This window comes from Meriones unguiculatus, chromosome 11 (assembly GCF_030254825.1).
Source record: "Meriones unguiculatus strain TT.TT164.6M chromosome 11, Bangor_MerUng_6.1, whole genome shotgun sequence".
NCBI classification, from domain to species: Eukaryota; Metazoa; Chordata; class Mammalia; order Rodentia; family Muridae; genus Meriones; species Meriones unguiculatus.
Window position 1 is genome coordinate 57563589 of NC_083359.1, and position 26490 is coordinate 57590078.

At 48.6% G+C, this 26490-nt stretch overlaps 1 protein-coding gene across 1 annotated transcript in view; it reads left to right on the top strand.

Moving 5' to 3' along the window:
* The window catches only part of Cacna1s (calcium voltage-gated channel subunit alpha1 S), a 66066-nt gene that overhangs the window by 2913 nt on the left and 36663 nt on the right, over window positions 1-26490 (top strand). Inside the window, 8 exon segments of the mRNA XM_021636658.2 lie at window positions 13356-13495; window positions 15032-15174; window positions 15311-15463; window positions 17760-17965; window positions 19146-19249; window positions 20795-20940; window positions 21499-21580; window positions 23166-23326. Of these exon segments, the coding sequence (XP_021492333.2) occupies window positions 13356-13495; window positions 15032-15174; window positions 15311-15463; window positions 17760-17965; window positions 19146-19249; window positions 20795-20940; window positions 21499-21580; window positions 23166-23326 (1135 nt within the window).

Sequence of the window (26490 nt, forward strand, 5' to 3'; positions counted from 1 at the left end):
CTGCATGCATCCAGGGCCAGAAAGAAAAAGTGTGTATCTCTGCCTCTTCTTGGGCTGGTTTCCATGGTAATCTATTCTGAATTGGGCAGAAGCTTGCTAAATGTGTGCTTGCTGGGAATGAAAATAACTGAGTTCCTGGAATGGAAAGAGAGCAGGGCTGCATGAGGGCAGGGCCAGTGCAATTTCTGCTGCCCGGGAGGCTGCTGTGTGCAACTGGGGCCTTCTATAAAAGGAGCCCAATTATCCGTGTCCGCAGATTTAGGGACAGTCCTTGCCCACCCCATTCTTCATGGCTTCCTAGTTTGGCTTCATATGCACTGGATGCTTTTGGTAGAGTGTGCTTATGAACCACTGGGAAGGTGGGGACAAACTGGTCACTGGGGCTCACTGGCCAGTCATCCCAGCTGAGTCAGTGAACCCTAGTTCCTAGTAAGAAGCTCCATCTTAAAAAACAAGGTAGACAGCGCCTGGGGAATGGTATCATAGGTTGTCCTCTGGCCTCCACACACATTTACACATATGTGCACACGTACTTGCACACACATGAACACCCACAGGGGCACACATGCATGTGTGTGAAACACACACACACACGAAGTTGATATTTTGCAAGAAGCTGCCTTCTTTTAAGGACATTAAATCACACCTTAGTGATTATATGATCTTTCATCTTCTAAACAAAATGGTTTCCGGAATAGTCCTATGCTGTTTCTCTTTAGTCTGTGGGCTGGAGCTGCAGAGCTTCAGTCAAGTCTAGAGCACAGAGACGTACCATAAGTAAGTGCCCTAGAAGAAGACAAGCTGGCCAGCATCACCTGGAAAGCCATCACTCCAGGGGACACTAACCTCCTGGGAAGAGCTCTAATCTGACCCTCTGTTGAGAAGTCAGAAGACAATAGGCCATACCCAGGGTCAAAGGCAACTTCTGCCTGAGACCTCCTCAGCATCCTGAGATCTTTAAGAAAGAATCCTAAGGCCCCTGTTGGTGCTGATAAAAACAGTGTTGGCTAAATAATGCTGCTATTGTTTTTAGCCCTATGATTATCATGGCGGTATTACTTAACCTGCTATCACAATTAATAAGACACAGACACCTGTTAGATTTTATAATTGCCTTATTTACCTTGAGCTGGGCAGATACTTCTACCTATGCTATCTCAATAACCTCACCATCCACCTCCCAGCCCCCTCCCAATGCCTTCTGCCTTAACCATTCCTGTCTGGACTACCTTCCATCCATAATCTTGTGAATACTTGCTTATGTTTTTCATCTTGGTCTTTTCTCCATCCACGCCATCCTTGGAGTCCTTTCTGCTAACTCACATGGTTCCTTTTCCACACTAACTCATTGTGGCTTTGTCCTTCCTCCTTTCTTCATGTCTGTCTGTCCATCTGTTTCCTGTGATTCTCCAAAACCTGAGAACCTTAGCCATACCTACCCTGTTCTGCCCTGTCCAGGTTTTAAGCCTTTTAATCAACGAACCAGGAATAATGTCTAGGCAGGTTTACACAACCAGGATAGGACAGTAACCAGACCTTGAGGGCCAGTAATTAGCATCAAAATACAAGCACCAGACCAACCCCCAACAGGCCTCCTCAGCATCCTGAGGCTCCCCCGCAGCAGTAGCATCTGTAGCATCTGGAGACCTCCTCAGCACTGCTTGTCAGGCACACATTCATCTCTCCAACACCCAGAAGAGGACAATGAGCTGTGGCAGAACAGGAAGAGAACAGATTCAAGATTTCTCTCTCCCCTATACTTTATGGCTGCTTGAGAGCCTACAGAAATCTGGCAACCTTCCAGGTGTCTACAACAACACTTCGCTTTTAAAAAGGGAGACTCTGGGATAAACTCTGAATTAATTTTCTCGTTCATTTTACAAATATACATTCAGTGCCTGGAAATACTCCAGAGATGTCATTGTGAATCAAGAGGACAGTTCCCATCTTCACAGAGCTCAATTAATTAAACCAATTATACAAATAATTACAATTTAACCAGTTATACATGTACTTAAAAATGAAATAAGGCACATGTGAGGTCTAAACTGGTCTGGGATCAGAGAGGCTCCCTAAAAGATAGAATATTTAATCCAAGGCCTGAAGGATGTGGGTAGGGCAAGCTTTGTGGTGATGTCTGTTCAGAGCACCACCTCTTAGAATGGATGCTCTCAGTCATGACATTGAAGTTTTAATTTCACCTTGGAATTTATGCTTTGTAGGTAGAGTCCACTCGGACAGTGACCCATACTCTGGGAGCTTGGAGTTCCCCCACATTCTCAAATTCTGCCACCTTCTGACTCTAAGCACAGGTTCTTACCTCCCTCCTTGGGGTCCCGGGCTCCCTGGGAGTGGGAGTGGAAAGGCCTGATTAGAGTATAAATCCTTTGATGTCTCAGAGATGGGCATGGTTGGGGATGTCCCCAGCCTTGGGTTGGCCAGGGCATAGCCCACATAGTGGGCTGCTCTGCATAGCTGAGAGTCTAAGGTCCATCTAGGGACAAAGCATCTCCTAGATGCCCTGAGGTGTCTCTGTTCACTGTGGATGGCAGTAGCAGCTTTGTGTGATGGAGAAGTGCCTGGCCCTCCTTCTTTATCTCTAGCTGGGTCACAGGATGGTGACTGTTGGGTAGTGAGGATAGTGGAAGACGGATTAGCAGAATTCTGGTGCTTGCAAATCTCTGACTTCACCCACACAATAGTTAAGTGGCGGTTAATGCCATGGCGATTTCAGAAGAAAGATAAATTGTTTTGTTTTAGCACCTCTCTGAGTATTGATTTCCTACTTTTTGAACAAAAAAAAAAACCTTCCAATTTTCTTATGAGTAGAGTCCCCACTCCTCTTTCTGCTCTCAGCAATACATCGGGTCCTTGGTGAGGAGTGAGAGTCTGAGTGCTATGAGAAGGTTCAGCAAAGAGAGAGTTAGGTTGAAGGAGCTACATGAGCAAAGAGATTAAAATTTTTTCTTTATTTTTTTATTCCACATGTAGAGAGTTGTGAGCAGCCAGGTGGGTGCTGGGAATTGAACCCAGGTCCTCTAGAAGAGCAGCCAGTGCTTTTACCTGCTGAGCCATCTTTCCAGCCCACCAGGGTAGCATTTCAAAAAGCCTTAAATTTAAATTAAAAAGAAAAAAAAGCTTTTCAGGGCATCACATGGGGCATGGACTGGGATGAAATGGGAGCTAGGAAAGGCACACAAACCCGCCCCTGCAGGAACTGAAACAGGCACTGGAGATGGAGATGAAAGATTTATGAAGTGGGCCGGATGGGACTTGGTGACTAACTGAGAATGTAGAGACAGAGCGCAGGGAAGGCATGAATGGCACTGGGGTTTCAGAGCAGGGGACAGACAAGTGGTAGTGTCACTAAGCAAGACAGCTTGAGGAGTAAGGTAAATTCAGACTCAACCATTTGGGATCTGGGTACCTGTGTCTACACCCTGGACAACTGGTTCTGCAGGCCCAAGTATTTAGTGACAATGGTCCTCCTGCTATGGCATGTGCCAGACCAGCTAGGGTGTGGGGTAGGCAAAAATGGTTTCCTCGCTTTGCACAAGCCAATTCTGAGAGTTGGACTCATGGTGATGACTGAGTGCCCTGGCACTTGTCAGAGGGATGGGCTCCCTTGGGCTGTCTCCTCTCCTGCTCTCTCTTTCCTTCCCTCTAGCATTCCATGAGAGTATCAGACCTGTATTTAGGCCTGGGGTACCCTTCTGATTCTGTCCTATTCTATATCATCAGGAAAGCCACAGGTCCTCCCTTAACAGAAGAGGAAACTGAGGTCCAGACAGAGCAAGGAGTTCTGGCAATACACAGTGGTCAAAGAGTAGCAAGATGAGGATCTTGGACAGTCTTGTGACCTGGTGGTGGATGGGGGTGTGGCTCTAAAATCAGCTTTACTGGAGGAGCAGTGCAGCATGGTGGTTAGTATCTGGACTAAAATGGATACTCTTGAGTCCTGGCCCCTTCATGGAGAGGTACTCTCGGACATATTGTATGATCTCCACATCCCCTCAGCATCCTTGTTTGTGGTGTAATAACCTGGTATACTTCTGAGAGGTTTCTGTGTGAAAGAGGGTTGTATCTTGTTTCTTGTACATCAGTATTAAGAACTTCATGTTGAGGGTCCCCCCTGTTCCTCCTAGGGGGTGATCCAGCAAGGCAGCCCCGGGTCAGGTAGTTCTAGAATCCAAGGATATAATCCCCAATAGCTGTGCCAAATGATTATGCCAGATAAAAAAAAGAATCCTCTCTTCTGTTGGGAGGATGTACTTCAATGACAATATGTTTGTACAAGGTCCTAGGTTTGGTCCCCAATAAAGGGGGTTTGGGGTGGAGGAATCCCTCTTCATCCAACCTGCTGTCTGTCCCTGTTCTCTTTAGCCCTTCATCTTTCTCAGAGGCCTCAGTGTTTCCAACCAGCCTTCCTAGTCCCTATTATTACCATGGGCTACGCTGAGTGTTTGTGGAGGGCTCCATTCTATCCAGCATGTCCGACCAGCCTTCCTAGTCCCTATTATTACCATGGGCTACGCTGAGTGTTTGTGGAGGGCTCCATTCTATCCAACATGTCTGAATAGCCTTCCTAGTTCCCTGTCATCATCACAGGCAACAATGAGTGCAGAAGGCTCCATTCTATTCAGTTGCTTCCTCACCTCCAGACAAAAAGCGGCTAAATCACCGCCCAGCCCAACAAGCAGACCTGTGCCTTTGCAAACACTCAGCGCTGGAAGAGAGAGGGCACGGGAAGAAGCAAAATCAGTCTGAGCTCTGGCCCTTCGCTGTAATCCTGTTTCTCCTGACTATGGTACTGCTGCTCACTGCAGAAAAGATGTTCCAAGTACCTGGTCTGGCCTCCAGGACTGCCTTGCCCAGGAGATAACCTTACTGTGTCTTGGCAAGGGGTGGGAGCTGTGGGCTGGTGCATCCCTGCTCAGCATTCTCCTAGGACAATGGTAACTGAGAGAGAGACCCTAAAGGGATGCCACTGACAGAGAAGTAAAAAGATGACACAGACACTGAGCTGTCCTAGGAAAGAGAGCAAAACATTCACCCACAGCTGGGAAGCAAGACAAAGGCCCAGAGCCTGCATCCCAGACCAGCCCCAGACTCACTGGTCTTGCCTCAAGCCCAGGCTTTGATAGGTGTCTGCTCCTGGCTTGTCTTCAATTGAACTAAAAGGCAATTTTGGGAGGGCCACACCTCTAGTCTTGGCTGACCTTAGGGGACCCATAAGAACAACCAGCCATGATCAGAGTCCCTAATTAACAATTAGAAACAGATTACTTTTGCTATGATCTCTTCTTTTGCCCTCAAAGCAACTCTGTGTCAAAGCATGCCTTTCACAAGGTAAGCAAGCCCTGAGCCAGAACTCAGACAGAAAGAACACGTGTCGACACATGTTATTATTAACATGCAGAAAGAACATGTGCCAACATGTTTCTATACCAGGAAGAACTCATCTCTACAGGACCCAATAGTGAGAATGAAACTCAGGAACAGCCCTCAAGGCAGTGCTTTTCAAAGGAGGGACAAGAGGAGGATTTCGGCCCACCAAGGGACATTTGCAATGTCTAGAATCAAGAAGTTGGGGCAGGAATGCATGTACTGGCACAGGACAGCCAGAATTCTGACCCCAATGCCAGTTAGGGTTGAGGTTGAGAGACCCTGCCTCAGACAGTTAAGTAACTTATAAAATATTCCTTTGTGCGGCTGGCCAGATGGCTCAGAGGGCAAGATGCCTGCTGCCAAGCCTGATGGCCGGAGTAAGATCCCCAGAACCCACACAATGAAAGGAGAGAGCCAATTCCCACAAGTTGTCCTCTGGCCTCTACAATGGCATACTCATCCTCCTCCAGCAGCTAACTAACTAAGAAATGTTTAAAAAACAAACAAACAAACAACAATAGTGTCAGACATGGTAATGCATGCCTGTAATCCCAGCACTCAGGGAGGCAGAGGCAGGCAGATCTCTGTGAGTTCGAGGCCAGCCTGGTCTGTCTACAAATCAAGTTCAGGACAGCCAGGGCTACACAGAGAAACACTGTCTCAAAAAAAATAAAAGTTATTAATAAAAATAATAATATCCTACCTTGATGTTACAAGAATCTTGTAATGTTACCCTGCTTGCTTCTAAGTTCTGGATGGTTTTTCCTAACTACCATAGGGGACATTGTCTGCTGTGGAGGCCACGGTGAGTTACTCTCCAGACTGCTGCCCACTAAGTTCCTTCTCAGTTCCAAAGCAGCCAGCCCTAAGCCATCAGAGGACTCTCCATGCCTCTGCCACATTCCTGGGGTTCAGGTTGCCACCCGTCATCCTCCACAGGCTGGAGGCTAAGCCTCTGGCAGCAAGGGCGTTTGTCTTTTTATAGGGTCCAGAATGTCCTGCTGACACCTGCGGCCAGTGGCCCACTCTGCTTCACCATCTGGGGAAGCTGGGCCTTCAGCAGGGCCCTGCTCAGGCCTTGCTTTCAGAGGGTCAGAAACAGGTTGTTCCTGAACCACCGGGGGCTGTCTGGCTGGGTCATCCACAATGAGGGACAGACAGATCTGTGAAAATAAAACAGATTCCTGGCTTTTGCCCCACCCCACAGCTTGCCCTCTTCCCACTGTAAGGGCTCAGCTGCGTCTCTGGACACTCCATTCCCCACCAAATCTCCACACACAACCTTCACAACACATGGGCTGCACAACAAAAGCCTTGGAAGTGTCCCTGGTAGGTGTCACACTCTTCAGTCTTCTGAGGACATGTGGAGAAAAGCAAAGAGCGCTCAAGTCGGACAAGCCCGCAGCTTTGCTGGCACCTCCCTAAACTCAGTCTCCGTTGCCCCGCCTGTGAGCAGGGGCCAGTACCTCCCCTTTCCGAATGGTTAGAGCTCTGTGAAGCGAGCTCACACGCAGCCTGGTACACAGGTATTACACAATAAGAGTTCATTCCTTTCCTCCTCTGCCCTTGCAGCCCTGATAGCCCATAGCCAAAGTCACACTGTGCCCGAGCCTGCAGGAACAATGCGCTCTTGTGGGCAGGCCCCAACAGATGCATGTAGTCTCTCTCCACCGTGGCTTGGTGCTTGAGACTGTGGGGCTTTGATTTAGCCTCTCTGCACACATATTCCAGTTCTGCCACTTGGCTGTATGATTCTAGAGTCCCGTCTGTACTTCAGCTTACTTATCTGCAAAGTGGATTTGAGAGTGCTTACTGTGCAGGGTTTCTGTTAATGCAGATCTGGTGTGTATGTATGGCTAGAACAGGTCCTGGCAGGTAAGTGCTGCTTAATAGGGTTAATTATCATCCAAGATAGTCCTGTGCCCAGCCGGTTAGGCCTTCTTTTTTCCCTACCTCCCCTCCTATCACTCGGCCCCTTCTCCATAGCTACATGCTCCTGACATGTCTGCCCATTGGCCTGAAGAAGCTAGGGTGGAGGAGGAGCCGTGGGATGAAGCACCCCCCTCCCCTTAGGTATGTAGAGTGACGTGAGTGAGCCACCCAGGTCATGTTTGAACAAGGGTTCATCGGGCTAAATTTAGCAACTTCCCTCACTCCTCAACTGGTCATTGTCCAAACCCTCCGGAATGAGGGGTCAGAGAGATTCCAGGCCCAGATATCAGTGAACAGCATGGCTGAGCAGTGGCCTAGCAGGCTGGTTCACTGGATAAGTTTTGCCAGGATGGGGGTTGGGACAAGGGCCCACTGCCCCCAGCAGAACCTCTCTTCTCCTTAGATTTTTGTTTCTCCCATATAGGAAACAGAAAATATGGTTCTGCATCAGGACCCAGTCCCAGTCCACACTGTCTTTTTTGCCTGTGAGCTAATTTTAAAATCTTTGTTTGCATTCTGAGTCCACCCACTGTCTCCCCTGAGCCTGGAGTACAGAAAGCACTGGCTGCAATTGTTCTGGGTGATTGTGGCCACCTGGCCTCCTTTCTGTCCTGAGTTGTACCTTTTCCAGTGCTAAGGTCACAGAGTCATGGGCATTCTGCACTCTTATTGGAGCAGGAACCTGAGCAAAGCTGAATGGATTCTACTCTCAGGGGCCCTGGGGCCTTCAAACCCTGCCTTATCTTGGGGCCATTTTCAACACCACCATGTAGACCTCTCATCCTGGGGTAAACCTCCAGCGTTAAGAAACAAAAGCAGGGTACCATGCCACAGACTTCTCCAACTTCTCCTGATGTCTGCTCCCAGAACCAAGAAAGGGGACGAAGCCTGGAGACAGGCAGCCATTACTGCTATAGAAGCGTCTTGTGTTGTGCCTGTCAGGTGTGCCCCAAGCACCTGCCTGGGAGGACCCAGGTGGAAAGGGATGTGTGGGGACACCCAGCTGACCTCCTCTGCACCCTCATCCCAAGTTCTAGTTAGCACCAAATTCCCATCAAATTCCCTTGGCCTCCCTAAAGCAAACAGGCGCCAGCAAGTGAATTCTGTGAGTCTAGCACCTCTGGCTCCTCTAAGCTTGATGTCTGTGCAGATCACGTGCCTGAACCCTAAAGAAGAAGCCCCTCTACACCCCATGATGCATCTGAGCTTCTGCCCGGAAGCTCTATGGGCTCTTTTGGAGAACTCTGTGGGAAGACTCAGAGCCTTCCAAGGGGGACATAGAAGGCCCTCAAATAGGAGTGCAGACCAGGCCATGGTGTTTGGGGCAGGGCAGGGGAGGAAAGAGTGACAGCTGGCCCTGTGGTTCAGACAGAGAGACTGCACTGGGCAAGCCCCTTTGCAGAAGGGTCTGGCCAGCTGCCATCATCTGCCCTCAGAGCCTAAGCCATACCTGGGCAGGAGTCACTGGGAGATGGGGATAAAGGCAGTGCAAATGGTGTGTGCTGTGAGCCCTGGTCTTCAGCCCAGGACATTGGGGATGCATGATATGGCACAGATGCAAGGCCTGCGCTCAGACTTACCTGGCTAGAAGCTTTCTTAGCTCGTCTCTGTGGGAGGTCAAGACCCTATTGCATGTGTACCTGGTGATGAAGGCCTTTGTAGGTGGAACCACTAGAGTTTTTACTTCACAGGCAGCTTCCTACCCTTCCCGAGAGCTCAGAAAGGCAGGAAGGCAAAGAGCCTGGCCAAGGATCAAAGACTACTCCCTAGTCTGGTATCAGCCAGCAGCCAAGGTCAGCAGGGGTCATTTCATAAGGGACCACCTACTCTATGGGATTGCCTGGTCAGCTATGTCACCATGGGAGACCAAAGGTAGTGAAGTGGCTAGAGGAGAGCTGGGCTAGGGGAGAAGGGAACATCAAAGGGAGCAAGTGAGGGCAGAGCTGACAGTGTGATCCAGGCCACATGCAGGGGCAGCTCCAACAGAGACAAGATGGATGAATCAGGCATCAGAGCAGTGGATCTGGTGGGACTCAAGCCAGAAAGACCCTTGTCTTGAGTAAATGGACACTATTGGCCAATCAGGGACTTATGAGGAAGAGAGGTTCAGGCTCAAACATGTTGAGTTCCTGGTTGAATAGAGTCATGCCTTGGCGTACCACTCACTGATGTATCCCCATCCAGCAGCCCTGTGAAGACCAAGAGAGCATTATAGATGCCATGATGCAAGCAGGAGTTCTCCACAAAAAGCCAGGTGTACAGAGGACCTGTGATGTACTGAGCAGTGAATGCTCCCCCTTATAGGATTCCATTTAATCCTCATGACAGCTCTTGGGAGATGGGGGTCAGTTAGCCCAGTTTAAAAATGTATTTAATTTATTTTATATGTATGGGTGTTCAGCCTGCATGTATATATGTGTGCTGTGTGTGCAATGCCCACGGAGGCCAGAAGAGGGCATTGGATCCCCTGGAACTAGATTGTAAACCACCACATGGGTGTTAGATATTGAACTGGGTTCCTCTAGAAGAATAGCCAGTGCTCGTAACCACAGAATCAGCTGAGTTTTACACACGAGGAAACTGAGGTTCCTAGAGGAACTTGAGTAAAGAAACAGCCAGTGAGGATGTATACCATATGTCTCCTGCCTTCCACAACTGACAGCAGAGTCCCCACAGACAATGATGGAAATGCTTCGGGAAGGCTATGACTTTGATTACAGGATGACAGCCAGTTCGTGCCCAGGGGTTTAGTCTCAAGCTTAATAATAAATACCTGGCAAGTGAAGAGCCCTTATTCCTCTGTGGATGACACATGGGCTAGAGAGGCATGAGGCCAGCACAGTGTAACACTGATAACACTGTCCCTGTGGAGCAAGAATGGACATTTCCTGGTCCATGTTGACCAGGAAATGCAAGGGGCATGCTGTGTGCACTCCAGAATTAGGTTGCAGAGTGGTGAACAGAGAGTTGGGTCTTGGAGCTGGTGGACTATGAACCCCAAGTGACTCCTACCTGAGGCCAATAGGCCCTACAAGCTTGCTCTGCTGCCAAGAGACAGACAGCAGCAGGTGCCGGCAGCTCGCTGGTATACGTGGCCAGCCGCCCGGCCTGTGAGCACTGCAACTATTTTGAGTCCTGTTTTTCCTTCCCTCAACAAAACTTCTCCTGTCTGGCCCCTGGGCATTGAATCAACCTGAAAATTTACATGCTGATTTAACCTCACTCTCCTTACATGCACCTTCCCCTGGGAGAAGGGCCTGACACCTAGACACTTACCACACGGAGAGAAGACCACGCAGCTGATCTCCAGGAGGCCCTCCCAAGGTCTTTACCGTGTTCCTCTCAGCAGGGATGATACCCAGTCTGCCCCTGGCAGCTCTCTTGTATGGAGGCAAAATTTGTCCCATAATCCACCCCCCCCATGATGCTCAGCCTGGGACCTAGTAGCAGCCCCATTAATGAGATGGTATAGAGGCACCTTTCAGTTGTACACTACATTTTTGGAAGGAGAAAACTTTGAGATTGCTGACTGAGGAGGAGTTGGGAGCAAGATTACAAAGGCATAGATGCCTCCGTTTCTCCTTCCACGACTTCCAAGGCATTCTTGGGATGGCCAGCTTCCCTATCTGGATGTGCCCACAATAAAGGAACATGAGTCATAGTAAAAGAGGCCCCTGAAGGGCTCTTGAAGAGCCCCTAGTGCTGAGTTGCTTGACTGGGAATGGGTGCTGGTGGGGGATTGTAGTAAGGCTGCTGGGCTGTGGGTGCAGACCTGCTCTTGCTAAAACAATTTTGTGTGCACCAGTAAAGCCACTGCTGGAAGGTAAGGTATCAGGAGTATACAGCCCTGATATCTTGCCAGGAGGCTAGGTTGTGTGAGGAGCCTGGAGGATCAGGGCCACTGGGTTCAGATGGCTGCAAGAAGAGCAGTTTCAGCCTGGAGCCCAGCCAGGAGGGAACTGTTTTCTCAGTTAGAAATAGCTCTTGCCTGGGCCCTGAGTAGGGAAAGGGTGACCTGGTAGGCTCAGGGTGACCCAGAGGATCAGGCTACAGGGCTGAGGATGGAAGAGTCAGCAAAGCCATCTTCAGGGTGAGGCTGAGCTGAAACCTCTTACACAAAGCTCTCTATTTTCTCTTCCCCCTGCCTGGTGGTAGCTGCCTGTAGACCGCTGTAGTAGATGTGGAAAGGGAGATGCCCAGAGAACAAGAGCAAAAGACCTTGAGCAAGAGAGAGTCATCTGGGGGGCTAGGTCCACACTCCTTCCTACCTTTAGTCTATTGAGAGGCGGAAGAGGGAAAACACCCACATTGGAAGCCACCTAGGGAATCTGTCTTAGTTAAGGTTTCTATCACTGTGACCAAACACCATCTCCAACAGTAAGCTGGAGAAGAAAGGATGTCTTTCATCTTACAGCTGCCACTCCATCACTGAGGGAGGTCAGTGAAGGAATTTAGGGTGGGAACCTGCAGGAAAGAAACTGAAGCCATGAACACTGCTCACTGGCTTGTTCCTCATGGCTTGCTCAGCCTATCTTTTTTTTTAATTCTTTTCTTCATATTAATTACAGTTTATTTACTTTGTATCCCAGCTGTAGCCCCCTCCCTCATTCCGTCCCAACCCCACCTTCCCTCCCCTCATCTCCTTCCTGCCCCTCTCTAATCCACTGATAGGGGAGGTCCTCCTCCCCTTCCATCTGATCCTAGCTTATCAGGTCTCATCAGGACTGTTAGCCTACTATCATGTACAACTCAGGCCCACCTTCTCCTATCTGGCCCTGCCCATAGTGGGCTGGGTACACCCACACCAATCACTCATCATAAAAATGCCTGACAGACTTGCCTAGAGGCCGATCTTATAAGGCATTTTCTCTGCTGAGAGTCCTTTTCTCTAAATGATTCTAGCTTGTGTCAAGTTGACAAAAAACTAGCCAGCATAAGATCATTCATTCATTCATTCATTCATTCATTCATTCATTCATTCTATTCTAGGTCCTGCAAGTAAGGAAGGAAATAGGCAGAAATTCCACCATGTTGTAGAGTTTCTTGATGGTGTAATTATTGGCTACTTTATTACATTCTTATATCTTCCACCCTTCTCCACCCCTATCTTTTCCAACACCCCAACACCAGATAGGAGAGACAGAATGTTAGTGGGGAAAGGAAACATTGAGAACTTTTTAGACTACTTCTTCTGATTAGGGGTGTTGAGTTCCTTGGGGCCTCATCTCATCGTAATATCTCTAACTTCTTCTTGATGTCTCTTTTCTCTCCACCACTTGACAAACCAGCAACAGCAGCAGCAGGAGCAGAAACCCACAGGAAGAACAGCCACACCCTCTCTTTGACTCCTGGGGCTCTGCTCTTTTTATACCCTCTCTAGAGTCCCCAGAGTTAAAATGTCTTCAGCTGGCCGAATCACACCCCTGTCAGAGCATGCGCAAGGTGAAAAGTCTGCTGCTGTGCACAGTCTGAAGCAGCTCCATATCCCACACCTGGGACTAAAACAAACAAGTCGTTGTGGTGAGGTAGAGCACACCTTTAATCCCAGCACTCAGGGAGGCAGAGGCAGGCAGATCACTGGAGTTCAAGGCCAGCCTGATCTACAAATTGAGTACAGGAAAGCCAAGGCTACACAGAGAAGCCCAGTCTCAAAATAAAATAAAATAAAAATAAAATGTTTACACAACATAACTGAGACACCAAATTTTTCACTACAGTTTATGTTCTGGTGAGTAAGGAGTTAATGGTCACAATAAAAGCATATATGTGACACTTCAGCACATATGTGACAACACATGAAGCTTGGAAAAAGAGCTGGAAGGTTGGAAGTGGCTTAAATCACACTTGGTGGCCAGGAAAGACATTGTTAAGGGGATTTTGAGTGAAGAGTTGAAGGGGGTAGGGGCTCCCCTGGTGGGAGGGAGCATCCAGGAGTGGCAGGAGCTCGTGGCTAGAGGACAGTTCAAGGCTAGGGGCCACTGTGGAGTGTGCAGAGGAAGAAGTGACCACGTTTGCCACCGCCTTCTCTCCTCCAGGAGAAGCTGGAGTACTTCTTCCTCATCGTCTTCTCCATCGAGGCTGCCATGAAGATTATAGCCTACGGCTTCCTGTTCCACCAGGACGCTTACCTGCGCAGCGGCTGGAACGTGCTGGACTTCATCATTGTCTTTCTAGGGTAAGACTTGGCTGCGGCTGGGGGCTAGAGTCGGATGTGCCCTGAGGACTCTTATCACAGATACCGGCAGCAGCCCAGGCGCAGGATGGGACCTCAGCATGGTGCTGACCATTCTAGGGTGTGGTCAGTATTGGCAGGAAATGAACCAGTGACCCCAGTGCCTGCCTGCAGGTCACAAACGGCTTCCCTCATCTTCCCCCACCACATGCAAGAGGACACGTGAGTGGCTCCAGTGGCCAACGTTGCCATGTGTACGTCGGCTACACAGACCTGCATTATACACGCGCTATTTGAGTACACAACTGTGGACATCTAGTAGCCTGCGTCAGTGTACTAGGGATGGCCGTCAGACTCCGCAGGTTGAGGGCTTACGCAATGGAGGTTAGTCGGAGACGCAAAAGTACAAGGTCCAATGTAGACAGGCCTGGTGTCCCCGGGCCTCCCACCTTGGCTGTAAGCGGCCGCCTTCTCACTGTGCCTTTTTGTGGACTGTCTCTGGTGTCTTCATACATCTAGATTTCCACCTACATATCCAGCAAATCAGACTACACCTTGACGACCTCATTTTAATAGCCCTGTGTCCAGGGTTACATTCTGAGTTACTGGGTGTCAGAACTTCAACAAAAGGATTTTTTTGCTTTCCTATAACATCACTTTTATTAATCATTGCCTAATCACAACAGCCGCATTTACTGAGAGGGCTTACTATGTTTTACATGTAACGTTCTTCCACGACTCTTCCGTTTCCTCCATTTCACGGATGAAGAGACTGAGATACAGAGGACTGAGCAACTTGGCCACGGTCACACAGTGACCAGGATGCAAACGGAAACAGCCATGGCTCCAAAGGCTGCACAGTTAACCACTACATTCTCCCTCAGCACAATTATATCATGGTGCTTAACTGTCGGTCTTTCAAGGAAGACCGAAGCATTCTCAGACTCAGCTTGACCCTTGTGAGGTGCTCTGGTTGGAAGCCATGGCAGATGAATAGAGCACCAGAGAGCGGCAGGGCTGTTTCACAGAACGTCATTGTTTCATAATGAACTCAGGGGTCATTGTCTGAAGATGTTCCTAAAAGAGAGTTGAATGGGCTTCAGAGCTCTGAGGCGGAAAGGGGGGTGGAGCAGGAGCACACCCAGCATTGGCAGAAAGGCCAGTTCCAGGGAGAGCCCAGGAGAGCCTCCCCCCACCTCTGACCTCTGGGTTTTTTTCTCTGGATCACCTAATGAGTAAGGAGCTAACCTGCAGCTTATTCTCATGCATTCTGCCTTGGGGCCAGGAACTGTGCCACGGCACACTTGTATCTCAACTTGAAGCCTCCCTTCTGTACCCAGCACCATTCATCACCCATAGCCCAAAGCTGAACTTGGCCTCAGAATCCTGGAATAAATAAATTTCTTCAGCGCTGACAGTTGGGAGCTACATTTGCCCTCTGGACCCAGGCCCTTCACGTGCTGGGATACAAGGGTCAGAGCACTGGGCCTCTGGCTCAGCTGACTGCTGACCCCCTTCTCTCCATCTTTTTTCTTCCAGTGTCTTTACTGCGATTCTGGAGCAAGTTAACATTATTCAGACGAACACGGCCCCCATGAGCAGCAAAGGAGCTGGCTTGGATGTGAAGGCCCTGCGAGCTTTCCGCGTGCTCAGACCGCTGCGGCTGGTGTCAGGGGTGCCCAGTGGGTGACAGCATCTCTTCTCCCAAGCCCTCCCTTGCCCCTTCTGGCCTGGGAATCCCTCTGTTTATAGAGGCAAGGGCATGAGCCTGGGAGGGGAGTGACTCTTTTTTTCCCCTCTCCTTGCTGTTTGTGGCAGGCCTTCAGGTAGTCCTCAACTCCATCTTCAAGGCCATGCTCCCCCTGTTCCACATAGCCCTGCTTGTCCTCTTTATGGTCATCATCTACGCCATCATTGGGTTGGAGCTCTTCAAGGGCAAGATGCACAAGACTTGCTACTTCATTGGGACGGGTGAGCTATTTGGACTGTGAAGGGGTGGCGGGCCCCATTCAACTCTGAACGGGACCATGGAAGCTGCTAAAGGAGCTCTGGGTCAAAGCCAACCCCCTCCCCATTGCCCACTAAGGGAACAGGCGTCTCCTGAACTCACAAGAGTGGGAGGAAGGACAGCTCCACCCGGAGAGGGGATGAGAGGTCGGCCTTGGGGCAGCATCCTCCACCCAGCCTGCACCTTCCAGGCTTCCTGAGCCGGCTGTGGATCGAAGCATGCATGGGCTTAGAACGGGCTTGGATATTTCGTATTTTCCTTGAGGCCATAGTTTGGTCTGAGCTGTCTCCCAATCAGGCCTGCAGGATATGGTCTGAATGAGATTGGGGCGGGGAGGGGCTTTGTGGGATGTCAGAACCAACCCTCACTGAGGCCCAAGTAGACTCCAGGTCCTAGAGTCCAGGAAGTCTTCGTAAAACAGACATTCTCACCTTTCTGGCTTTAGGACCCCCTTCACATCCTACAAGGTAATGAGGAACTCAAAGAGCATGTTTTGTATAGGTCTGACTCAATGTTATTCATATGGAAATTGGAACAAATATAACAACATTAATTCATTTCTAAGAGCAGCAATAAGCTGATGACATAAGAACAGAAACATAGTTTTGTAAAAATGACTATATTATCCCAATTCTTCCAAACATATTCTACTTAGTGAGAAAAGTGACACTGTTTGCTTTTTTTTTGCAAGGCTCCTCAATGCCTGGCTTTACGCAAGTGGGCTGTAGCTGACACCTGCTCTGCATGAGGGTGCTGTCACATCTCCCATCATGTGACTGCTGGGCAGCTCCACTCTCCACTGAGAGACTGGGATGCCAAGCTTCTAGCAACATCTTAGCATCACTATGAAGATAGTTTTGAGGAGGCAGATGACTCAGAAGGCTCTCTGGCTCTTGCCTTTAGCCTTGCTACTTTACAGCAGTTTCCAAGAACTCAGACGAGTTCCTCAGATGAGTTCCTGGAAACTTCTGAGCCTGGCCTACGTCAAGGTCTTCAGGGTAGAGAGGATGATACAGAGAGGGGATGGGCCCTCCACTAGGTCTCAAACATACGACTCACCAGAGCAGCCCCTGCGCTCACTGATTCTTGCGGGGAGGCTACTTGCTCCCCCAGTCCCATGGGCAAGAAGGGTCTGTCAACACAGGGTCAAACCTAGCTTCTAAGAGTAAACTCTGACATGTTGCTGTGGGCAGCTTCCTAGTCCTCTCCCACAGCAGCCTCTTCCACTGTCAGAACTGTCCACACCCAGTAACCAGCATTGGTGTCTTCCATCGCCATGATTTTGCACCTCCTATAATCATTGCTTTTAAGCAGATAGCAGGGACCATCTAGAATGAGCTTTTGGGACAAATTTGGAGGTGCCAAGCCATCAGTGAATGCTGAGCAGCAACATTCAAATGCCCCTCTCGGATCAGAGGCACCAGCTTCATAGAACCAATGACCCCAAACTCCAGAGATAACCTATCCTCAGAACACAGCAGGACACCATAAGACAGACATCCTAAGATAAGGAACATTCCAGGGTATTTCAAAATTGCTGGACTTCAGTGGCTGGGGACATAGGTGGGTACTGTACAAGCATGAGGACCTGAGTTTGGATTCCCAGAACTCAGTGGCACATGTTGGATCTACAACCCCAGCTCTGAGGGTGGAGACGGACAGATCCTAGGGGCCTGCTGGCCAGCCAGCATAGCCAAAGCAATGAGCTCCATGCCTCAAAAAATAAAGTAGAAAACACTGAAGAAGACAGCTGATATTGACCTTTGACCTTCATACATATGTAGTAGTGCATACAGAGGGGGGAGAGTTTTAGAGAAAATAAGACCCCATGGGGGAACACAGAAGGGTGTGATCTGTAGTCCCGTAGCAGCTTCCCTAAAAGGCAGACCGAGCCCTGTGTGCTTCGTGACTTGTACAGCTCAGCCCAGTGCTGTTGGAAAGGCTCCATGTTGAATCTCAGTTCAGAACCCAGGAGCCCCTGTCCCCAGTCTACCCCAGCAGGACAATGCCTCCCTTTAAGTCTCAGAAGGTACAAAGGCCCCTCTGCTCCCTCCTGCAACACGAGCCTCAAGAGGCAGTTCATCCTAGGTGTAGTTTTTTCTAAAGCTGTTTTAGTTCTTCTAAAACATAACTGCTGCCACCAGCATGTGCCGACGGCCGTCTTGGTCGAGGTCCCTCCTCATCTCTGTTCATCACGGTCCTTGAGCATTTGCCTCTAGTCACGGCCACCTGTCTGATGCTACTGCCTTCTGCCCCCAGACATTGTGGCCACAGTGGAGAATGAGAAGCCATCACCCTGTGCTAGAACGGGCTCTGGGCGCCCCTGCACCATCAACGGCAGTGAGTGCCGAGGAGGCTGGCCAGGGCCCAACCACGGCATCACCCACTTTGACAACTTCGGCTTCTCCATGCTCACCGTGTACCAATGCATCTCCATGGAGGGGTGGACAGATGTCCTCTACTGGGTGAGCCTGTGCCTCCAAACCATCCCTCTCTTCTAAAGTCTTACTAGGGAGCAGGAAGGGAGAGCTTATAAGCCCCGCCCCAGAGGCCAGCCACTGCCCAGTGCCATTGGTTCTGTCTTGCCCTCCCTGGGCATACATACAGGAATATGGCCTTTTTCTCATGCCTAGAGATTGCCCAGTATTCCCTGGAGCAAGTCCCACAGTGAGGGATGGATACTAGGAACTCCATAAATTCTAGTCTTGTGCCTGAATTTTCTCTAGAATGTCAGTGACTCTTTCCCAGTGTTCTTTCTGTCTTAGACACTTGAGGGATGAGGAGCCCTTTAGGTCTTTCTCTTTGCCATTAAGGCAAATATCAGCATGTGTTTGTCTCCTTATCTATAAAGATAATACCACTTACATTATAGAGCTAGGGAGAAAACTAACAGGACTGTAACATTGTTGATATATAATCATCATTGCAGAAGCCTTCTTACTAGAACAAATTCTTTGTAAGCTTCTTTTTTTTTTTAGCTATGTTGCATTTTTTAATTTAATGCCCTAACAATAAACAACATCACTCCCATTTTATAGGTAAGGAAACTGAGGCTCAGAGAAGATATCTAACTGTATTTGTGACTCTAATGAACAATTGAGCCAAGCATTGAGCTCACACCCATCTGGCTCCAATCCAGAACTCTCAAGAACAATGTGCCTGTGGCAGACGGGAGGGGGATTGTAAAACTGTCAAATGCTTTGCAAATATAAAAGATTAGTACGAACATTTCTCACGGCCTTACATTAGGGAAGCAGATGATTAAACATGTCAAAGGAATGTCACACATGCTATTTCACTTCGCCTCAAGTTTAGGAGGAGAGAACTGTCATATCCTTACTAGAAAGATTAGAAAGTGCTCAGAGATGTCAGGACACTTGGCTAGGGTCTCAGAGAATTGTCACTTTGAAAAGTTTGGGCTGTAAAGAAACACTAGCTGGATAAAGGATCTGCCTGGGCCAGGTGCACAGTCAGCAAGGGTCCCTTGGGAAGACCTTTCAGCCCAGACCTTGGTCCCCAGGCTGGAAAAGGTCTTTTCACCAGGCCCACATGGCTACTTTCCTTACAGAGTCTGAGAGGACAGAATTGGAGACAGGAATTATCCTTTAGGTCAGAGTACTAGACTCACACTTTTGTCTGGACCAGGTCAACGATGCCATCGGGAATGAGTGGCCTTGGATCTATTTTGTCACCCTTATTCTGCTGGGTTCCTTCTTCATCCTCAACCTGGTGCTGGGTGTCCTGAGCGGGTAAGGAAGAATGGCAGCTGGTGGAGGGGAGTGGATCCAAACCCTCAGCTCATCTCTCAGCCCCACCTGGACAGGCACACTTCTTTCATTTAGCTAGGAAGGCGAAGATGCATCCTTCAAGCTTCCTCCCATTCCCGCTTCCTTCTGTCCTCCAGCGTCCACACTCCTGTATGAGCCTGTAAGCCCTAGACCCCCACCCTGGCTGTGTGTCAGCAGCGACAGCAGCATAGTCCGTTGGTTAAGCACTCCCCTGAGGGAGATTGCCTGCACTACCCTGCACTGCTTACTTTGTAGTGGAACCCTGCCTAGTTCTCTAACTACGGCCTCACTGTTCATATCTGTCAAACAGTGATTTCAGGAACTGTTTCCTGGGGTTGTCATGAAACTTAAATGAGTTTAAAGTCCTTAGAGCAGAGTCCAGCACATACAAATCCCCGTCATTAATGAGTGCTGTCCTCAGCAGAGTGGCTCTGCTGGCATCCACTCCAGCCACAGTGGCGGGGCTGAGTGTAGCCTCAGCTCCCTTCTGGGTTGACATCACCCGACTCCAGAAATTCTCCCTAGGCAGAACTCAGACTCTGCTGTCGGTTAGGGGACACCTATCTTTACTTTCTATTGCATTAACTGAGATGTTTCCTTTAATAATGAATGCAGGCAGCTAACCACAGTGGCATTAGCAGTGCCCATGGAGACTCCTAATGGAAATCATGTCACATGTCTGTTGCTGCACTCCTGTTTACACTCATTATTGCTTGTGAAATGGGGATAGTTATGAGACCTGCAACGGGATCCTTGTAGGTAATGAAGAGGCAACCTGCAGTCCTCTGTTGACATTTGTCCTATTTCCATGATTACATTTCGGTTTGATCAGTTCCGTTGTAATTCTGTGTTCTTATTTTTGTGCACTTTGTGACATTATTCTGAGGCGCCATCTCTGGGTGGGCTTCACTGTACTACCAAAAACTTCATGCATAAGATGCACCCAGCTGGACAAGAGCACCCAGCTGGACACCACAGTGCCAGGGTGAGGTGACTGTTCTACAAGCAGGCCCCTCCTGGCCCCTGGGTTTAGATTGATGCTAAAGACCAAACTGGTGTTCAGCGCACATTGCGGTCTGCTTGGTGGCCAGTGCTGCCCTCTACTGGTCTCAGGGTTCCTCTGGTCCTTTAATTCCCTGTGAAAGCTGAGGCTATAATCAGAAATCACTTTAGAATAGTTCAAAAGACCAAGAAGCATGGCAAATTTGGAATAACGTTGGGATATGGAATTCCTGTCAACCCTGACATCCAAGGATAAACCCAGGGAGAAAATGAGATAGGCTGGGGAGGAGGCAGTGCTCTATAACAGTGCTTGGCGGTGTGCCTGGACGTGGGGCTGGGCAAAGGGAAGAGAGGGGGGAACTTTGACAGTCCCTGACCCACAGGCAGTGCCCCGGACCCTAAGAGGACATGTCCAGAGGCAGAGGTGTCCCATGTGCCAAGGAAGCTCAATGAGCTCTGACCCTTTTCCTCCTCTCCCCTCCTACTCCACTGGTTTTGTTTTAGAGAATTCACCAAGGAGCGAGAGAAAGCCAAGTCCAGGGGAACCTTCCAAAAGCTCCGGGAGAAGCAGCAGCTGGAGGAGGACCTTCGAGGCTACATGAGCTGGATCACCCAGGGCGAGGTCATGGACGTGGAGGACCTGAGAGAAGGTGGGGCCCAGGGCCACGGCCATGGAGGGGCGCTGCTTACAGGCAAGCTCAGCCTGCCTTCTTCTAGAACTGAGGCCTGCCAGTCCAGGGACAGCCCCACTGCAATGACCTGTTCCCTCCCACATCAGTCACTAAGGAAGGAAACGCTGTATAAGCTTGCCTACAGCCCAGTCTTATGGAGGCATTTTCTCCACTGTAGTTCCTGCCTCTCAGATGACTCTACCCTCTGTCAAGTTTTCGTAAAATTAGCCAGCACACCCAGAGACGCACTGAGAGGGTATAGTGCTTGCCTTAAGAGGGTGACAACTTGTGTAAAGCCTTGCACCTCAAGATGATACAACCCAAGTGCATCCTGGCTCTTCTCAAATCATTCTGTGGCCTGCACATGGTGGCCACATGCCCTGCAGATGGGCCTCTCCAGTTCACAGGAATCTGGGTCACAGGCCCACCATGAGTGCACAGACACGGGTGTCATATCCAACAATGCCTACCCAAACGTGTCTGTTCCCAAGGGACCCTGGAAGCTGCTGACTATAGCAATATCTGTCCCGTCCCTAGGCAAGCTGTCTCTGGATGAAGGGGGCTCAGATACAGAGAGCTTGTATGAAATCGAGGGCTTGAACAAAATCATCCAGTTCATGTGAGTACCTGCCCGGGGACCTGAGGCCAGAACCAGTTACCTCTCCTCATGGCACTTTCTTGAGCCCTTAGAAAGGCTGCCTGAGGAAACAGGGCCATCTCTTGCTCTAAGGACTCGGCAGGGGCTAGATGCCCAGGGAATGGGTAATCAAAGAGAACCCTGAGTAGATGACCTATTTATACACTGGTCGAGGTAAAGCAGGAGCCCTTGGAAACAGCAAGCACATTTGGCTATTTCCTCTGAGGAGATGGGAGCTCAGGAGAGGAGAGGGGGCAGGTGTGGGGTAACCGGTAACCTGCAGGGAGGAAGTGGCCCTAGCTGAGGAGTCCGTGGCAAGAGGACATGCCAAGCTCCTGTCTTTGTTTTAGAAGGAGAGCTGTGTCCTTTTTCAGGTTCATACTTAATTACCACTTTTTAAAGATTCAACAATAGAGAAAAACAGCAAAGAAAAGATGAAGGTCCCTGCTGCCCTTCAAAGAGTAACCATGGTAACATATGTGCATTCTACTAAGATCCTTTCTGTTCTTTCGTCTTTTACACACACACACACACACACACACACACACACACACACGGATATTTTGTTCTTGTTTTGCTTTTATAGGATTATTCATGCTAAATGCTGTCACGATAAAGACTAAAATAGTACCTACTACATAGGAGATAATGAATATTTGTTGAGCAAATGAATATATTTTATCTTGTGACTTTTTTTTCCCTTAAACTCTTCAGTTAAGGCCAATCTTCACACTTGAGTGTGACAAACACCTTTAAATTCATTTATTTATTTATATTTACTATGTGTGGGTGTTTCACCTGCAGGCGTGTCAGTGCGCCCCATGCACACCTGGTGCCCACAGAGGCCAGACGAGAGCATCAGAGTCCCCTGGAGTTACAGATGGTTGTGAGACACCACGCGGCTGCTGAGACCTGAACTGGATTCTCTGGAAGAGCAGCCAGATCTCTTAAGTTCTGAGCCAGTTCTCCAGCAACTCTCCCCCCACCCGCCAACACACACACACACACTTTTTCAGAACAACTTTGGCTATAAAATGTCCCAAGGTGTAGATATACCATTTTCTATTAAACCCATTTCTCCTGATAGACCATGAATCATTCCAGGTAGAATTCTAGAAGTAGAATTGCTGGGTCAGAGTAGATGAGCCTAAACTTTAGTAAGGGCTGTGAGGTCACTCACCAAAAGGGCTGTGCTAACTGTGGAACATCTTTGCTACACACCCATCTGGAAATCGTCTTTGAGTTAGTAAAACGTCCTTTAAGAATAGGTAGAATTGGCACCACAGTGTTCTTTAACGGAAATTGAAATGTGTGGTGCTCCTGGTCTGTGTCTCTGTCAGATGCCATGCTAAGCATTTTGTTTGCATTGTCTCATTCAATTCCAGTGAGATCAGCATTGTTATCATTCTCATTTGAAAGGCAAACTTTGCTAGTAAGAAGCCAGTAAGTTGGCCCAGCTCCATGGCCCATGCCCTTCACTCCTCTTGCATGCCTGAGGAGGAGGGTAAGTGATGAGATGCCATGGCTAGAGTGTCACTAAAAGTAATGGATCCCTATCCTCCTACAGTCGGCACTGGAGGCAGTGGAATCGCATCTTCCGCTGGAAGTGTCATGACCTCGTGAAATCCAAGGTCTTCTATTGGCTGGTGATCCTGATTGTTGCCCTCAACACCCTGTCTATTGCCTCAGAGCACCATAACCAGCCACTCTGGCTGACCCATTTGCAAGGTGAGTCAGCAGGACTGAAGCCAGGAATGAGCGCTTGGGTGTGAAGCGCCTGCCAAGGGTACTGCAGGGAGTGCAGAGGTCAACGAGGCTGACATCGCCTTCTAGAAACTATGTTCTGCTGATGTTGGACCATTGGCCCAGCTACTTCCTACCACAGTGGGAAAACAGAACCTTCCAAAGGCAAGGTGGCATGCCCAACTTTTTAATCCTGGCAATGTTCTGACCTAGGGTAGTGTCAATGATACATAGGACAATTTTTAGTTGCTTCCCCAGATATCTAGGCAAATTATTCAATCATATATCATTGCACATAGACTGTCAATAATTGAGAGCTCCAAGTAGTCAAGTTCAAATCTTACTATATGTATATATAAAGAAATTAATATATTTAGTAATTAATATACATAGTAACTTTTCACCAACTATGCAGTGGTTTTACTACATGTAAAACACAGAAAAAGAACTATAAACAGAGCTAATTCATTGCTAGTTACTTTAAAGATCATGCTTATCCATAGAACAAGTTGGATGTTAATGGTTTCCAGCCCACCCAGGAAAGGCAATGAAAGAGTAAATGTAAGATGGTAAAGGAAAGGTTACAAGAGGAGATGCTGATGGCCCACAAATCTAAACGACAAAGAGATAAATCCCAGCTGGCCAAAGGTTGGCAGCAACTCCTGCTGAAGATGCAATGAGTGCCAACACATGGAATAGTCTGATGAATTAAGGGATCAACAGAGCTTTCTGTGTGGACCACAGGAGCTGTATGTACTCATATGGGTCCTTGTATACTGTCATGATGCATTGGGTTTAACCTCTGGGTACAGGGAAGCCAATGAAAATATAAGCATGGACACAGTATGACCAGGGTTGAGGCTCTGAATGGCTCAGCCTTGCTAGAAGATGAATGGGTCAGCCTCATCCTTGGAGTAGATGACCCACCCTCTACAGAGCTCTGGACTGTGACCAAGAACCAGTCAAGAAAAAGAAGAACCAGGTTCAGCAGCTGGATGCCCTTCCCACTGCAAACAGCAGTGTGGCATGGGTTATGACAATGCATTGGAATGATATATTGGTTAGTTTTCTCGTTGCTATGATAGATACCCGAAAAATAACTCAAGGAAGGGAGAGTCTGCTCTGGCTCACCCTTACGGAGGATCCAGCCCATTCTAACCGGAAAGGCATGGAAGCAGGATCATGAGGTGGATAGTCACAAAGTGCCTACAGTCTGGAATCAAGAATGGAGAGAAAGCAGAGCCATAAACTCCAGGGCCCGCCCCCAGTGACCCACTTCCTCCCATGATGTTCCCCCTCTTAAAGATTTGACAAGCCTCCAAAACAGTGCCACCAGATGAGGACCAACTGTTCAAACACACACATGTGGGGGAACATTGCACACTCAAACCATAATAAATCACAAGAAGTTCTCTGAGTGGTGATGACAGGGAGCTCATGAGCTCACTTACAGAGACATTTTAGACCTAGATCTAAACTCCTAGATGTGGTAACTGAGGTCTTCATGCCTAGCAGGGACCAGAGACAGAACCCTGAGCCTGTGTAAGGTGGGGAGCAAAAGCCAGCCTGGAGCCAGGGCCTGGATGGCTACTTCCATGTAAGGAGTGTCTAAAATCTCATTGTCCGTTAGGATAGGCAAGGAGTCTGGAAGTTTCTTCTGCTGGGGGTGCTAGGAGAGAGGAAACATGTCACCAATGAAAATTTAAACTCCAAAGCCAGGCACATACCTGTAATCCCAGCACTTGGGGAGGCAGAGGCATGCAGATCTCTGTGAATTTAAAGCCAGCCTGGTCTGCAAAGTGAATCCAGGAAAGAAAGAAAGAAAGAAAGAAAGAAAGAAAGAAAGAAAGAAAGAAAGAAAGAAAGAAAGAAAGAAAGAAAGAAAGAAAGAGGAGAGAAAGAAGAAAGAAATGAAAGAAAGGAATGAAAGAAAGAAAGAAAAAGAAAGGAAGGAAGAAAGGGAAAGAAAGAAGGAAAGACAGACAGCCAGGAAGGAAAGAAGGAAGGAAGGAAGGAAGGAAGGAAGGAAGGAAATGTCAACCTATTTCCTGTGTAGATAAGGGGTCCAACTTGCTGAACTTTTCACAGTGCAAGGATAGTAAACAGAACCATAAAAACCAATTAAAGCCAAATGTGAATCCTGAAGGGAGCCCAAGAGAAGCAAACACAAGTAGTCTTTGTTGAATTTCCTCATGCCAAGGCATATGAATCCCTGAGGGAAAGGACATCTCCACTGATAAGCTCCTAAGGGGGAAAAAGTACAAATCAAATAAGGAACCAAGTTACTCTGAAAAAGAGTCGCCAGTTTGGTGAATTTGAGTGAACTGAGCAGGATCATGGCCTAATGAGACACTACAAAAGAGACTAAGTTTAAAATGAATGAAGACAAAGCTGCCATTCAGATGCATGCATGCACCCATTCATTCTTTCACTCTTTGCAGCCAGTCTTTTTGAGAGCCCCTTGAATGTGCTACACATTACCACAGTGTTAGTGAACCCGTGTGAAGATGGAACACAACACCTCAGGTGGTGAATTCAGAGTTCCTAAACAAATAGACAAACCAATAAATAAATAGACAAATAGATGGTGGCGGTTCCACTTTCTAACATGGCAAAGACAGTCAGTTGCAGGTAGTTTTGGCAGGTGTGGGCTGACAGGCAAGATCTACCCTTGCAGTATTGGACATAATGAATTGGAGGTGCCTTTGAGATATTCTAATAGCAGTGTCAAAGAAGCTGATAGAAAAATGGGTCTGGATTGCAATAGAGAGGCTGGGTCTCTAGTGAAGATTTAAAGGTGAGTCCTTGGCAAGAGCAGCATTGGATCTGTGACGGTAGAGCATCAACAGAAAGGGATAGTGTGTGGCTCAAGTCTATCCAGTGACTTGGTAAAGAATGCAGTTGAGAGGGGATTAGGAGAACACGGGGGAGAATGGAAGGTCAGAAGAACGTGGTGTCACAGAAGCCAAGGTGGTGGGGAGACAGCAAGCAGATGATGAACAAAATTATGAGGAAAGCAAGTACATGAGAGTGCATGTCTGCTGGATCTGGCAACATGGAATCGACCCTAGAGGGAGCTGGGTAAATGAGCATTTGAAAGAGGTAAAATAGCTAAGGAAGACAAAGGCTGCTTCTGGTGGGCATCCCAG